The following is a 16,688-nucleotide window of genomic DNA, read 5'->3' on the forward strand; positions in this document are numbered from 1 at the left end:
AGCGCTAGGGCTTCTTAAATATGATCCACGAATGATTGAATCCATACGTATTCCATAAAATGAAACTCTATATGATGATATGCCAGTTAAATTACATGCCTTCGAATACAGTGCTTGCAGTATTGGTACCTGAGCGCTTGATCAGCGGAAATAATATGAAAGAGGTATAAAAGGCAGGACAGCAGACCCACTGACTGTATGAATGGATGGCTGTTGCCATGGACACGCTGCGCTGTAATTCAAGCGCTGCCCAATGCGGTGTCTACCGCGCCAGGAATTACTTTCCCAGTCTGATTGGCTCCCTCTCTCTCACCAGACATCGTGCAGCTCACACCATTGGACCGCGGATACGGCTCTGGCGCGTGTTTGTGATTCCTTTTCCCGATTGGCCATAAACCTACGTAGCGCATGTCGTTTGTGAGTTGTGATTGGACAGGAAGCCAGGTGCTCTAGTGCAGGGGTGTACGCTCCTCTGCATCGTCATATAAAAATACACTTCACCGGACGGTAGAGGACTATCGAGCTTGATACAAACGAGCGACTGTCACCACCTCTGGAGTTAACTTCACGCACAGGTGAGACGCTTCGTGTAGAGTTGGCTGTTTCATATTATTTATACCGACGGAAGCCTGTCATCTAGGGTGTAATGAAGAAATGTACGATTGAATCAGAAATGTTGTGTCAGGGTTTTGCTTAGTTACTCACTTAGCCAGCACAATTGTAACGCAGTTGGTATAACTACAGATATCACAAAACACACTTCAGCTAACGTAAAATCAAGCGGCTGTAGGTAAACTTAAGCTGCATCAGCTGGATGGGACTCTGCTCCGTCAGCTATGTAGTCCGAGTAGCTATATAGCTTTAGCTAACTGATCTGTCATGCTGTCACTCGGTATTATGACCAGTCGAAATTGGTGTCTTGAAAAAGGTCTTACCCAGTTATAACCTTTAAAAATGGTCCCGTACTCTTTTAGGCAACAATGCAGTCTTTTCTTGCACAATTGCTCCTTCAGAGTGATATATTCGTTCGAGTTAACGGTAACGTTAAAAGGAAGTCTCTAGATGAGAGGTGAAACGTCTTCAAAACACTGAAACAAGTCCAGTTTGACTACGATACAACACACAGAGTTAACTTGCTAAGTAACTGATTTCGGCAATTAACGTTACCAGACCTAAACGATTTAACGCTAAGTTAAGTTCCGGGAAATCCGTTGCCCTTTCACCCACTTTCCTCTCCTCTGTTCTTATGTGGTCTCCTTGTCCCAAACACAAGTACATTTTTAGGTGTGTGTTATACGCATTACAAGCTATAAGCCAGCTGTCAAGCTTCAGACTTAACCGAATGCTTTCTTCACTTAGCTAAAGTTGGTGAGTCAATTGTCCTGTTAATACGTTTTAATTCGCTAGATTTAGCAAGTTTGTACGTGGTTTGCTGTCTCTTTCGTTAGCTAGTGAAATGTGCAACCATACTAGCATGTCTTCTCTCTAGTTGTTTTTTTTATACATAAAGTAAACAGACGGTCAACAGCTAAATCACGTGTCATACTGCTGTTGCAAGGATCCTAGCTATCATGCACTTTGGTCCATGTTCTAAGTGACATTCTCAGGCAGCTAACCCTACGTTAGCTAAATAATGCTAGCTGTAAGCCCTTTAGGCTAACCGCAGAATGTTGAGACAAAGTTGATGTGTCGTGCCTAACGTTACCTAACGTTTGGTATTACCTTTAAGTTCCCGTTGTATTAGCCTGGTTCTAGTTCGGAAAGAATTTATCAAACGACAGTCTTCTAATATATGTCGATCGGAAGAAAATGCTAATATACCAGATGGTGCCCGTCTTTTAGATGTCATGCTGAATTTGCCGTTGCTCTTCCAGGTTGTATCATGATAACGTTCAGGATGGATAGACATCGTCATTAGTATTTTTCATACAGAGTCAATAAGATGCACTTTGACCTACTTCAGTGTTGATACAGTGGTTAAGTTTTGGACATTGTGGGCTGTGCAGCATGTGTAGCTTAGAGTATGTATATAGCAGGCACGATGCACCTCGTTTATTAACTACTATAGACATTTATGGCTGTTGTTCCCCAACACTAACAACACACAACATATTTATTAAATTGATGTTTTGCTGAACATGAACTCCTTTTCAACACATTCAGGATGCCTGGATCAGCCTCAGCCAGTTGCCTGGGACCATGGCCCAAAGATGTGGGTATCATTGCCATGGAACTGTACTTCCCATCCCAGTACGTGGACCAGGCCGAGCTGGAGCAGTTTGATGGTGTGCCAGCTGGAAAATACACTATTGGCCTGGGCCAAGCTCGCATGGGCTTCTGCTCAGACTGTGAGGACATCAATTCTTTGTGCCTGACGGTTGTCCAGAGGTTGATGGAGAGGAATGGTCTGTCCTACGACAGCGTGGGTCGACTGGAGGTCGGCACTGAGACCATCATTGACAAGTCGAAGTCTGTCAAAACTGTTATCATGCAGCTGTTTGAGGACTCTGGCAATACAGATGTGGAAGGCATTGACACCACAAATGCCTGCTATGGTGGCACAGCTGCACTATTCAATGCTGTCAACTGGGTGGAGTCCAGTTCATGGGATGGTGAGTTATCAAACGAGTCATGTGTTTCAGATTACAGATCTTGTGCTTCACTTTTTATCTTTAGACATTTGTTTTGTGTTGACTTCAAGGTTATTGTTTTTCAGTCTGATACCTATTGAGCCTGTTTTTTGTTTTTGTTTTTTTTCATTGGGTTCTGGAGATTTGCAAGTAATAGCTTGTATTGGTTTGGTTTGTTGCATATAGTTGATGTCATCCTGTTCTATGTGTCTGGACAAAATAAAAAATAAATAAATTAGTTTCTTAGCTCAATACACATATTATTTCACAATAACAAACTCTGAACTTATTTCTGACATACAAAAAACTCATCTACATCTCAAACTTCACTGTCTTGTGAACTTTTTAAATAATTCTGGTTTTATTGCAATCCATTTTTGAGTACCCACCCGAACCTGTTTCATGAGAGATTATCCTAGACTTCCTGTATAGGTTTGGACTCCACTGCGGGACAATCACATTTTCAAGAACAGATTTCTATATAGGATTTTTGAGTTGGTCTTGGTATTTTGCTTATTCTCATGTTTCCTCTTTGCAGGGCGATATGCGCTGGTGGTAGCAGGGGATATTGCTGTCTACGCTACAGGAAGTGCCCGGCCTACAGGGGGTGCTGGTGCAGTGGCAATGCTGGTTGGGCCTAATGCTCCCTTGGCCTTTGAACGAGGTCAGCTAAGTGATAACTCTATGTTGTGCGTAATTTTTCTGGCAGCCCTCTTATTTCACATTTATCCCATCATCTGAGTGATTGCTTTCTTTTAAACCAAGTTCGTGGAGGTTTGATTGAATCTTCTTGGCTGTTCAGCGCTGAAATGAACACTGTTACTTTGAAGGAACCTGTCTTTAAGAGCAAGGCTATCTGTGGTTTCCCAGTTTCTTGGGTACATTTTTTTTTTTCAAAAAATGAATGATTTTTACAGTGTGGACTAGATGATTAGAAGAGTAACAGTATTATTAGGTGATGAACTGTACATCTCACTACCAGTAACTAGCTTAATCATTGTGGGAAAGTGTAACAGCAAAATCTAAATCTAATCTGAGAAAATGTGTTTGATATTTAGACAGCTCAATGAAGACAGTGTGGCTATGAATACAGAAGAGGCACACATGTATAGGAGACGCTGTATTGAGAGTGTGTTTAGTAAAGTGCGAGTGTGTTGCTGACTGTTGCTGTGGTACAGGTTTACGAGGAACCCACATGCAGCATGCATATGACTTCTACAAGCCAGACCTTGTGTCAGAGTACCCTGTGGTGGATGGCAAGCTGTCGATAGAGTGCTACCTGAGTGCCTTGGACCGCTGCTACTCAGTGTATCGCAACAAGATCCACGCACAGTGGCAAAGAGGTGGGTTAAAACTGTTTGAAATCTTGATCTAATCTATCAATTATCGAAGCTTGCCTTTTAGGCTTATTTCTATATTTGTACAGTTAGGATAGATGGATGTTGATACGAAAATTGAACAGCCTCTGAGTGATCCAATCACAAGTGAACTGCTTTATGCCCATCACCCCTGGATTTTAAATGCGTCTCGACAGGAGTCTTACATTGCCACTTGTGATCGCATCTCACTTCCCCACTCTTTATGCAGATAAACACAAATGGTTGTGGTTTTTTTGCACAAATAAAGACATTTCTTCATGTTTAAGTGATTACTTAACAAGGCAGGCCAAATTGTGAATATGCTGTCTAGAACACATTGTTAACTAAGTTTATAAAGTTTCTCCACGACTCACAAAATGTAGCAATTCTCCATGGCCGTCAAAAAAGTTCCCTATATTTGTTACTGTTTACTGTTATTGTAATATTTGACATGTTAGCCAACAATAAAATGTTCTCGTCTCTCATAAATTTAGTGTAAATGGTGATATCAGTTGAAGCTGTTGGTTCAAACAGCTGCTAAATGTTGGCAGGTAAGATGCACTTTAGACATCGAAGCAGACAGGCTGGTACAGACATGCTGCGAAAACCTGACACTTATTACGAGGAAAGAAACAACTTAATGTTTTGAATGGAATGCAGAATAAACGATAAGGCATGAATCATGCATCATTTTGAATTTGTTGTAGCAAAGTTTGAAAGGTGTCTCCTCACTCAACACCTCTTAAATCACACAATTTGTAAGGGAGTCTAGGGATAATGTGGTTGCTAGTTCAGTGGTTGGATCAATTGAAAGGGACAGCATCTTCATAAATGGCTGCTGCTAACATTGGCAGATTAAGAGAGCCCAAACACGTAATTTACATTACAGAGAACCAGACAGAGGATGTCAGCATATCCCAGGGCACATGTGCATACACATTGCTAAAAGAATGTGGTCTAATGTGGCCTAGACTTCTTCCAAATGTGGTTTTATGCAGGAATTCCACTGGTTGCATGTGCGTTACATGAGCGGCTACGCTACGGTTTTGCTCCATGCTCCCTTGTCGTTTTGAGTGCAGCAGGGCACAGCTCTACCAGAAAGCTGGGGTGGAGATACTGAGGAGCTCCTGTTGTATTTACAGAATCATGTGCAATCACAATTATACATGCATGTGTTACAACAACAACAAACAGACAAGAAGGTTTGGAAAAGGGGTGGACTTGCTTGCATTTGTCTGTCTTTTTTTGTTGTCTGTAACTTATTTATTTTATTTTTATTTTTTTGTGCTGGCGTCCACAGCAGTGTTTCCCACACATGAATTTATTTGTGGAAGTCTGCCACAATATCAGCATTGGCCACCACATGGTTTTAGGAGTGCGCGTCCTGTTCTCAAATCTAGAAGAGCTGCCTGACTAAATTTATTTTATCCTCATTCAAGTTGGCTTGGCGCTAAACTGGAAGTCTCAGTTTACTATAGCACTGGAAGTCTCAGTTTTCACTATAGCACCTCAGCTGGAAAGACAACGCCACAATTAGTCCAATTCTGTGGGAAACATTGAGAAGGGTTTTATTCTGAAAATTAACCGGATATTTTTATGTTTCGTTGTCTTCCTGTATGCTTTTTGCTGAAATTGGCTTCATTGATGCACTGTGCTCCTGCATCCGGCAAAAATTGAAGCCTTGCGTATGAGCTTACGGAAGGGTCTGGAATTTTGGAGCAGCAACGGAGTAGATATGCAATGCCGCGGAGTCGATGGAAATGCACACACAGACTTGAGTGAAACAAGTCTGCTCTGCTGCAGTGGTGGATCCAAGATGGACCGAACACAGATCTGGTGGAATTTAGGGATTGGATGACAAAGTATCCTCAGTGCATCTTGTTGGCGTTCACACCTGCACTGAGAGCAACTTGTGATTAGATCATGTAGGACGCATGTTAAAACCAGGTCAGAACAGCCCACTAGAAAATATATCAAGGTTAATCAGCTCTTTTATTGGGTGCAGAGATATCAGAAAAAGTGATCACCAGACAGTTTTTGACTCAAGAGATAACCACATAATAAAAGTGGTTGTAATATTACGATGACAGTCAAAATGTGATGCATCTTCCTTACCTATTGTACTTGATAGTCACAAAACTTTTGCATGACAACATGCTGTGTTGTCATGCATGTTGAGGGGAGTGAAGGGGAGCGACTGGTCAGACAAAATCCTATTTAGTTAAGAGGGTTTAGGACGTTACCTGTTTGCTGTGCTAAGACGTTTGCCTCAGTTCAGTGACCATAAAATAGTTTAATGAACTGTGTCAACATATACAATATTTGACAACATGGGGCCATTGAAGACACATTGATAAATACATATTAATTTTGAACCATTTTAGGTGCGGCACATGTTTCTAAACCTACTATCCAGGCTTGATATTATGGGCTGTGTGTCCATGAAGAGACACAACACATCAGCTTTGTGACAAGTTGGTGTATTCCTGACCTTGAAATGAGCTTTGTCATATGGGTATTTTTGTACCTAGTGCAGTGTGCATTTTGCAGAGGTGGGAGGAGAGATGCAACAAGATGAGCAGGGAAAGAATAGCAGGGCAAAGTGTCAGGATTTGTGTCAAATAACACTTCTCACTGCTCACTGTCCCAGTGAAAATGGTCCCCATTGTGTCAGGAAGTCTTACGACTGAACAAAGCAATTCGCAGTAATTGAAAACGGCAAACTGTGTTTTCCTGGCTTATATGGTCTCATAATTCTTTTTCCAAGCAGAGGGTTCAGAGAAGCGCTTCAGCCTGGATGACTTTGGCTATCTAGTCTTCCATTCTCCATACTGCAAGTTGGTGCAGAAGTCCTTGGCTAGACTGATGCTGAACGACTTTCTGAGCCACCCCAGCCCCAACACTGAGACAGGACCCTTCACAGGCCTGGACGCCTTCAGGTACACTCAAAAAAGCAGACAGCTTTCGTCATTTAAACAGGCCACTTGATTGAACTCCTGTTTTAAAGCCCTGCAACATTAATTTGGGATGCAAACACATGAATGTTGAAAAAGGAGAGAACTGCCCAGAGTTGGGTGGAAAAGTATGTGACACTGTAATATCATATAATCACATATCTGTGTGAGGAAGGCTGGTACTATATGCTGAAATGAAGAGGAAACCATATTACTAAGATGAATAAGAAACGGACATTATATCATAAAGATTTTGTCTTTATGGTATTAATCATTTTAAAAAAAGATTACGTTCAGAACATCATTCAAATTTGTGTTTGTTGGTCAAAATCACAGTAGCAAACCTGGAAGAGAGAAGTCATTGTTCATTCTTTTCATCTGCTGAAGGTGCTGTACAAAAAAAAAAATGTGGGTGCTACACGTGTGTTTATAACTTTGGGTAAAAAGAGAGTGTTGTGTTCAAGCCACAGTCCAGCAAGACTGAACAATAATGGGTGGCGTAATATGAGGTCTTCGCAACTGATAGTTGAGTAGACATTTTTATTTAATGCATTTCATTTAGAGGCAGTCCAAACTTATGGTTTTAAATGGACCATGATACCATTTGATCTCCTGCTTTCTGCTAAGTGCTGAGTTCTCGTGGTTCCTCCATCTCTTCTTACCTTCCTCATCACCACCTTCCTTCTTGGCTTTTACCACAGCATATCTCCCCGTAGTCCTTGGAGGCATAAAACAATTATTCTATAACAATACAAAGAAACACTCTGAACTGGTGATTCTGTTGCTAATGATGTGTGTGTTTGGATTGCAGAGATATACGGCCAGAAGAGACTTACTTTGACCGGGACGTGGAGAAGGCCTTCATGAAGGCCAGTGCCGATCTGTTCGAGAGGAAGACCAAGTGCTCCCTGCTGATCTCCAACCAGAATGGAAACATGTACACGCCCTCTGTCTATGGCTGCCTGGCCTCACTCATTGCACAGTATGTGTCAGCTTCTGACTTTTATTCATTAATCTACTCTAATTAATCACTTCCTGCAACCATGTGCTCACGACACAAGACCTGAGAGAATTCAGAGTCCGAGTACCTCCCCATCAATCTACTGTACATCCAAAAAGAAAATGTGATGTTGTTTTTTGTTTCCTATATTTTTGTTAAGCGATGATCTTATCTGCTGTTTTTTAGCAGACACAATTTGTGTTATACCCAGAGCAGAATGTTGTAAAAAAAAAACAAAAAAAACATTTTCTTCAGCTCAACCAGGACAAAACCAAGGTCTTATTTATTGGTTCTGAAGCTCAAAGACAGAGGATTAATATACATATATATATATTGAATGCTCTGACAATAACCCCGACTAGCCAAGTAAAAAGCCTTGGAGTTATTTTGGATTCAGACCTCAGTTTTAACCCACACATCAGAAACATAACTAAGACAGCTTTTTATCATCTAACATTGCCAGAGTACGACCGTTCCTTTCCACAGCCAGTACAGAGACACTAATGCATGCTTTTATCACCTGTCACATTGACTATTGCAACGCTCTACTTTCTGGTCTCCCAAAAAAGAACATAGCTCAATTACAACTGCTCCAAAACTCTGCAGCACGAGTGTTGACTAAGACCAGAAAGAGAGCGCACATCACACCGATTTTAAAGTCTCTGCACTGGCTACCTGTCTGCTTCAGGATTGATTTTAAGATCATTTTATTAGTTTTTAAAGCTCTTCATGGCCATGGGCCAACTTATTTATCAGATTTGCTTTTATCATATGAACCCTCCAGAACCCTCAGGTCCTCTGGTCACAGCCTTTTAAAAATTCCAAAAGTGAGAACAAAAACTCACGGTGAGGCCGCCTTTCACTACCACGGTCCACGTTTGTGGAACGGCCTCCCAGAGGACCTGAGGGCACTGGAGAATGTTGATACTTTTAAGAGCAACCTTAAGACCTTCCTTTTTAGGCTAGCTTTTAGCTGAATTTGATTTATTTATTGAGTCTTATTCTGCTTAAACCTGGTTTTATTCTATTTATCTATTCACTCACCACTTATCTATTTACCTTAATTATTGTGTTTTATTTTGTTTTACTGTATTCACGATTTAATTATTTATATTATTGATTTTACAGCAGTTTTAGACTTTTAACCTCCTTTAGTATTTTATCAGTCTTAGTTTTAGTGTTTTATTATTTTATTATTTCATCTTATTTTACTGCCTCTAGTGTCTCCTCAGTGAAATACATCAATGATAGCGTTTCCTCAGTTCCGCAATACCTGTTGTTAATGCCTTGTTTTATTTATTACCCTTTATTCATTTATTATTACTCACTCTTTTACTTCACTTTCTGTGTTTAAGTAGCTGGATACGTGTGTGTGTGTGTGTGTGTGTGTGTGTAGGTGGGAGTATGTGTTTGCGTATGTATGTGGGGGGGGTATTGAAATTGTTGCTGTTTTAATTCTGTAAAGCACTTTGTGCTACATTACGATGTATGAAAAGTGCTCTATAAATAAAGTCTGATTGATTGATTGTAATCTGATTCTGAAATGCCTGCAGTGGACATGGTGCAGGCTTTGATGACCAGGCCAATTGAGCCCATGTGCAAACCAACTTCATTCCCTGCTTTCCCCACATTTATCTATTTAGACAGTACAGCATAACCTTAGAGGAAGCAGAGCATTATGGGCCACATACACATATGTGTCTCTTTTAGCAGTCACTGCAATCGTACTACTTTTCAGTTGAAAAATCCTCGCCATTTTTCCCCAACATGTTTAAAAAAAACATGCAAGGATCTTTGGCGTCTCAGTGCTGTAGTGTGTAAAGAGAAACTTTGTTGCCTTTGTGTTGCAGACACACACCTTCACAGATAGCAGGACAGAGGGTCGGAGTATTCTCCTATGGTTCAGGATTTGCTGCTACTCTGTATTCTCTCAGAGTCACACAGGACCATACACCTGGTAAGTCAGTCACCCTTCAGTTCACTTGTGTGTGGTGACATTAGAATGTATCATTATAAATCATAAAAACAAATGGAAGCGTATTCTATCTGATTTGTCTATTGTCTGTTGCAGGATCTGGTCTGGACAAACTTGTGTCCAGCCTTAGTGACCTGAAGGTCAGACTGGAATCCAGGAAGAAGGTGTCGCCTGCTGTCTTTTCTGAGAACATGAAGCTGAGAGAGGAAACACACCACTTAGGTATGACTCTTCTATCACTGCTTCTCATTTTTTTTTTTTATCTAAAGGAGCCATTCTATTTAGTAATTCACAGGGAAGTTAACAAGCCTATCAAAAGCCTGTCAGGAAGCTCTTGTATTCTCTACAACAATGGGTGCACTTGGTGCTTATTTCATCAGTTTTTTGTGGGGTTTGACAGCTATTCAACCATGAGACTGTTAATTCAGTGTACTGGGGAAGATGGAGCTTGACATGACTCTCAATATTCAACATTAAGGGGCTACATTCAGGCTGTTTTTGGTAAGCTGTGAGCTTATAGTAAGGACTGCATTGTCTTTTTAATATGAAATATGACTGTGTCTTGTTTTCTTGGTATAAGTTTCTGACCAAAACATTCCAATTAAGAATACTATTCATCACCAAGATGCGATTTAAAAACATAAAAACACAAGAAACAAAAGTAACACACACAGGAGAGGACGTACATAAAGGCTGACTGATTTTTCCTGCTATTTTTAGTACTTTTTTTGTATTAAGCTGTGCAAGAGACATGTTTTGCCAACGATATTAAACCTGGAGTTATCGACGAGGGATCAACCAATATGTTTTTTGTTTTTTTTTTCAAGATCAAGTAAATGATGTTTTGTGGCCTATCAAGGAGTCCAATATAGTGAATCTCAGAGCTGTTGACTGCTAATTGAATATCAACGTATTCAATTATGAGTCATGAAATTTCATACTTGTTCAGTTGTCCGACAACAGAAAACAGAAACAGTTTAAAAAGATGTACAACCCCAAATCACCGAAATGGCAATTAAATGTTATTTATTTTATCAGCAATCGGACAAATAAACACAGGTACTGATATTCGAAACAGTGCAGAAAATTGGCTCTGATAATCAATTTATGTCTGTTATCGACACCTTGCAATCAACTGTTGTTCCTTTTACAGTGGGATATTATTTTCCTGCCCCTGCAAAGAAAAATGTGTACTAGTCCAAACTCTTGCTACAGAAGCTTGGAGATGATGTCTACACTTACTGAGTTAATCTCACAAACAGGTCTTTCTTTAATATTTATAGCCTTTAGAATGTCTCACAGATTAATATCACATATCATTTTTATCAATCTGTCTGTACAGCCAGCTATGTCCCTCGAGGCTCAGTGGAGGATCTGTTCCCAGGAACATGGTACCTGACACGAGTGGATGACAAACACCGCAGGGAATACTCCAGAAGACCTCTGGACCATGACCTTCCAGCAGAGCCAGAGCTTGTTCGCTCCAGCACTGCCGCTGAGGTACACAATGAAAAAAACATTAGGATGGAGTTTCTTTCTTTGGTAATTACAGTGCTGCTTGAGAGTTTGTGAACACTCCAGACATGGTCACTGTTTTTGTAAAAAAAACTTTACAAATTGGGAGTGAATGCTTGTTTAATAAGATTATTTTAAAGCACACGTTTAAAATAATGGACACACATACAGAACGAGATATATCTTCATTATTTGATTTAACAACAGTGAAAATTTAACATGCGCAAAAGTAACTCTTTTCGTTAGTAGCTTGTAGCTCCTCCTTTTGCAGCCATAACTTCATCAAAACGTCTTCTGTAACCACTAACCAGCAAGTCTTTCACATCTGCTTATGGGGATTTTTGCCCACTCCTCCTTGCAGAACTCAGCCAGTTGAGAGAGGTTGGGGGGACATCTTGCATGTACCAGCTTCTCTAGGTGTCGCCACAACATTTCAATTGGGTTAAGGTCCGGAGTTTGACTGGGCCAATCCAGAGGAAGAATCCTCTTTCTCTGAAGCCATTCCTAGAATGCTTTGGATCATTGTTTTGTTGCATAATCCATTTTCGTCCCAGCTGGAGGTTCACTTACTTTTGCACATACACTAATTCCATGTTTCATGTAGTTTTTGATCTACTTAAACAAGTCCCACTAAACAAGTACATGCAATTGATAAACATAACTCTGACATTTCATATATAAAAACTAGTGATGATGAAAGAAGAAAATCATAGTAAAACAACAGAAACAGCAATGTACATGTTATTTCACAATTTCAAACTTTTTTGAGCTAATTTCTGACAGACTAGTTAAAGCTAAGATACTTCTTTAATAGAGGGAGAGAAAGAGAGGGATAGAGAGAGAGAGAGAGAGAGAGAATGAGCAGTGAAGTTTTGTTCGTCACTGTCAATATAAAGTTTAATGTTAGATAAGGTGACCCTCTCTTCCCTCAGTCAGAAATGTTTTGACCACATGACAGTTTGACTTCATAAGCTAAATTAGGTCTGGCTGAGACAGGCCAGGTTAATGGACAGAAAAGCAGATCAGACATGTGCTTTTGTTATATTTAGTGCTTTATCAACATTTGGTTGAGTTGGTTGACTGGTCATGATGTTTACAGTGTGCTTTTCTCTTCAAGCACATCCCAAGTCCAGCCAAGAAGATGCCCCGCATCCCGGCAGCCTCTGCTGGTCCTGATCCTGCAGTCAGTAACTGAGATTACGCTGCTTACCTCCGAGAAGTATCAAGGCAACTACAACAACTATACAACACTATACATCAGAAGGCTGGAAGGAGAAAATGGTGTCATCTCCAAAATCATTATACGTAAACTTGATTAGTTGAAGTGTTGAGTTGAGGCATGTGGACACCTGTAGACACTGCTCAACTGCGGGTACCCTTCCCATCATCCCTCATTTGTCCGAATGTCATACTATTGGACAGTAGATTTTATATTTGACCTGATAATTCTATTTTGATGACAGTAATTATTTGTTTTGCAATCCTTTATTTCAAAGTTTAGCTCCACAGTGTGTTTGGGACATTTACATGGAGTGTTGCTAAAATTTCGTTAAACAAGCATACTTCCTCCTAGCAGCAGGCAGTCAGTATCAGGAAGAGGAAACTACATAATGAATTTGGCTCCTGCTGAAAAGAACATCAGGAGTTTTCAACAGTATAATGTATCGTAACAGTGCTGCTGCTGCTGCCACGGCAACCTAGTCAAGACGGAGCTCATTCCCCACTCTGCTGTCTGTACTCAAGATCTCAGTTTTCTATGAAAAGATGAGGTCAACTTCTACACTCTGCAGGTTCATCATGTGACTGCACACAGTGAATGGAGTCATACTTAAAAGTGTTGTTGAATGCTGTAGCTGAACTAATGTAGTCAACAGTTAACTTGGTAGGGAACATTCATCCATACACAAGATGCCAGCTGTCTCATTGATGATCCCCAAACAGACAACCAGTTCTGTTCCATAGATGAATGTTGAAGTGAAGATATTTTGGATAACACCACTGTCATTTTAGTTTTTCTTACTGCCTTTTTATTGCCATGAAATTTCTGAACCCATTGAACAGTCTTGCACAGCGAGTAGCTGAGTACTGATCTACATCAGGTTTACTTAACCTGCCAAAGTAATCAGGTATTTATTTTTTTTAATCCATTACGAAAAATTCTGTATTTTTAAATAAACTTTACAAATATATATAACATACTATGTATAACATATATTTTATCTTATCTGTTGATGAAACGATAAGTTAATTGTCAGAAAATGTTTGATAAGGCATTAATAGGTCATCCAAACAAAAAAGCCAAATATATCAAAGTTTCAAAGTCTCAGTTGTGAAAATATCCTCTTTTTCTCTTTTTCTTTCCCATAACTAAACTGTTTCGGGCGGTTTGTCAAACAAAACAAGACATTTGAAGATGGCACCTTGGAATTTGCCATGGACATTTTGACTTATTCAAATGTTTTTTCCCCAGTCTAAATGATAAATCCGATTGGATATACAGTACCAGCCAGAACTTTGGACACATCTTCACATGATATGTTTTTCTTTATTTTCATTATTTTCAAAATTTAAGATTATGACTGGAATTATGTGGTAAAAAAAGCGTTTTCTATGCTTTTGATTCTTCAAGCGAGCCACCATTTGCCTCGATGTCAGCAATATTAAAAAATGTTTTAGATGCCTTACCAAATGTAATTTGAAGCCCTATTAAGGCTTAAAGGTCAGTCAAAGGTAACTCTGCTGCAGATGATAAGTTCATTACAGTTGCCAGTCTCAGAAATCCCGCCTCAATGCAAGAATTGGATATGAGATCAGTGGAAATCTGTACTTTTGTTTGAGAACAAATCTGCAATGTTTGGTTCCAACTCATATATGTAAAACAGTAATGGGGTGCTGTATCAGATAACCTGGCCACCACCTCACCCAACTGAAATCGTTTGAATGAGTTGGAGTGAGCATGCATGGTAATTCAAGATTTTTTTTTATAAAACTTCTCATGAAGCTGGCTGAAGAGAATGCCAATATTGTGCAAAGCTATCATCACAGCAAAAGGTGGCTATTCTGAAGCATCTAAATATGATATATTTAGCTTAATGTGCATTTTTATTTCATTAAGTTCATTAAGTATTGATCTACAATGCGAAAAATATTTATAAACAAAACACTGCAGTAGTCATGCTGCAGTGCTACTGTGAGCTCTTATTGTCATTATGCAATGATTAGCAGTGGAATGCACATAGGTGTCCCCACCATCACTGGGTTTAGACTTTTCTAAACCACCAATAAGTAAATACCACCACTAAAACAACTAAAGTTTCAGCACTTACGGAACCATTGAACTTTGAATGAAGGTAGGATTAATTGCAGAGATGTTGGAATAGACTGCATTCATTTTATAGAAACTATTATACAGGAAACAAAGTGTAAATATAATGCAGTGAAAAGCATCTTAGGTTCCTTACTAATGAAATTCGACTTTCCTCCAGTTTTAACTCAAGCTTCACAGACAGTAAACCAAATGGTGAGATGATGAATAGTTAAGGGACCAGGGACTCTGAGCATCCCCAGCAGATACATTGACATCATTAAAGGCTTGAGGTCAGCATCAGTAGTAGGATTGTTTATTGTGTTTATCGGTAATATTGTACAGGAGAAAAGTATACTACATACTATATCAGACAATATATTGTGGGCCCTTTTGCAACGCTTCTGAAATCACATTGTCAGGTAGTGATTGCTACATCTTAACTGTTTTCTCTCTCCATTGCGCTGATTAATTCAATAAACCTGTAACATAGGGTTAGGGTCCATTCACTACAAAGCTTGTGTGTAAAAGGGCTTTGTTTCAAAAATGTATAGGTCAGGAGATTTGAATGCAACATTACAGAACTGAACATTTCATGTCTTATGTAAGCAAATTCTTGTTCTGTCTTTTTTGTCTCAAATTATTGTTTTTTTCTTTTTAACATCAATGTGACAATAATGCATTCAGCAATATGAAAACCAAATGTTGAAACAGGCTCAGGCAGATGGCATCAGCCTTAACATTGTGGTAGATGTGTTCCTGTTCCTGTTAATGGTTGGACTTGCACACAGGGATGAGAAGAGTTGGCATATTTAATGTCAAGGTGACTAGACCTTGCCTTACAATAAGCATGTATAAACTGTAAACAAAGCTTTTCTTCTGTACAGGTATTCTTTTTAAGTGTACAGTCAGAATCGGTTCCTCTGGAGTCAGGCCCTACTCACACCAGCATCACTAACACAGACGAGGTTGCTGTGAGTGTTCTTAGTACAGCTGTAACATTACATTACATCTGTATGGTGTGTGTTAGACCTGTCCAGATTATTTATGATGTGTAGATATGAATACATTGTTCCATTATATGTAAATGTGTAGATTCAGAATAAATGGACTCTCAATTGTGGTGTATGGTTATTTTTGATTATTTTCAATCAGCAATGAATGAATACATGGATTTAGAGTATTTCAGTATTGGATATGTGAGAAATCCAAACTGTACAGAAATGTCAATTAATAACAATGAGGCTGTTTTAATAATCTCCCTTGAACAAAAACAGGAGATAGTTGAAGAAATTACAATACACAAAATACAGAAATGAAAAACTTTGTTACATATGCACTTAACTACCATTAACAAGCTCTAAACTTGCTGCGACATGTATTAAACTATATATGAAACACTGCATAAGCCTCAAGTTTTTTTGTTTGAAAGTATTCTTTTGGCCTTTTGGCTTTATTGATAGGACAGCAAACCAGATGAGAGAGGGGGGAGTGACACGCAGCAAGGGGACCCAGGCCGGGAGTCGAACCCAGGTCTGCTGCAGCGAGGACAAAGCCTCTGTACATGGGACACTGCTCTACCCACTGAGCTATACGGCGCCCCAAGCCTCAAGTTTTACTTGCTACAGAAGTGCTACCACCCAGTTACATTGTGAGATCATGTCATGTTGATCTGCAGCAGCTCAATAGATAAGTCAGAGCAGGAGGGGATGGGCGATTAAAGACCATAATTACCTAAATATAATTTTCCTTGATGTAACTCGCTGATGGCAGTATAGGAATGCACCATCATCATCTTTGGCAGGCTGAATTTCTTCAATTGCAGCAGGAAGTACATCCTCTGATGGGCAATTTTGATGAGAGAGCTGATGTTGAGCTCCCACTTCAGGTCCTGGGAATTATGGTGCCTGAGAAGTGGTAGAACTCCACTGTGTTGACGATGGAGTCCCCCA

General features: G+C 39.7%; 1 protein-coding gene across 3 annotated transcripts; it reads left to right on the plus strand.

Annotated features, from left to right (window-relative positions):
- The first annotated feature begins 280 nt into the window (after positions 1-280).
- Positions 281-15,859, plus strand: hmgcs1 (3-hydroxy-3-methylglutaryl-CoA synthase 1 (soluble)). Of its 3 annotated transcripts, none has more exons than XM_030435530.1 (10): positions 281-575; positions 2,164-2,612; positions 3,169-3,294; positions 3,809-3,973; positions 6,756-6,927; positions 7,754-7,924; positions 9,793-9,899; positions 10,014-10,139; positions 11,260-11,417; positions 12,550-15,859. In XM_030435530.1, the coding sequence occupies exons 2-10, from the start codon at positions 2,165-2,167 to the stop codon at positions 12,625-12,627; spliced, it is 1,551 nt and encodes a 516-aa protein (XP_030291390.1). In that variant the 5' UTR covers positions 281-575; position 2,164; the 3' UTR covers positions 12,628-15,859. The 3 variants fall into 3 exon arrangements, with proteins under 3 accessions (XP_030291390.1, XP_030291392.1, XP_030291391.1); XM_030435532.1 differs by having other exon boundaries at positions 282-575; positions 6,759-6,927; XM_030435531.1 differs by lacking the exon at positions 281-575 and adding an exon at positions 1,218-1,368.
- Positions 15,860-16,688: the final 829 nt, after the last annotated feature.

The sequence above is a fragment of the Sparus aurata genome, chromosome 12, assembly GCF_900880675.1.
Source record: "Sparus aurata chromosome 12, fSpaAur1.1, whole genome shotgun sequence".
NCBI classification, from domain to species: Eukaryota; Metazoa; Chordata; class Actinopteri; order Spariformes; family Sparidae; genus Sparus; species Sparus aurata.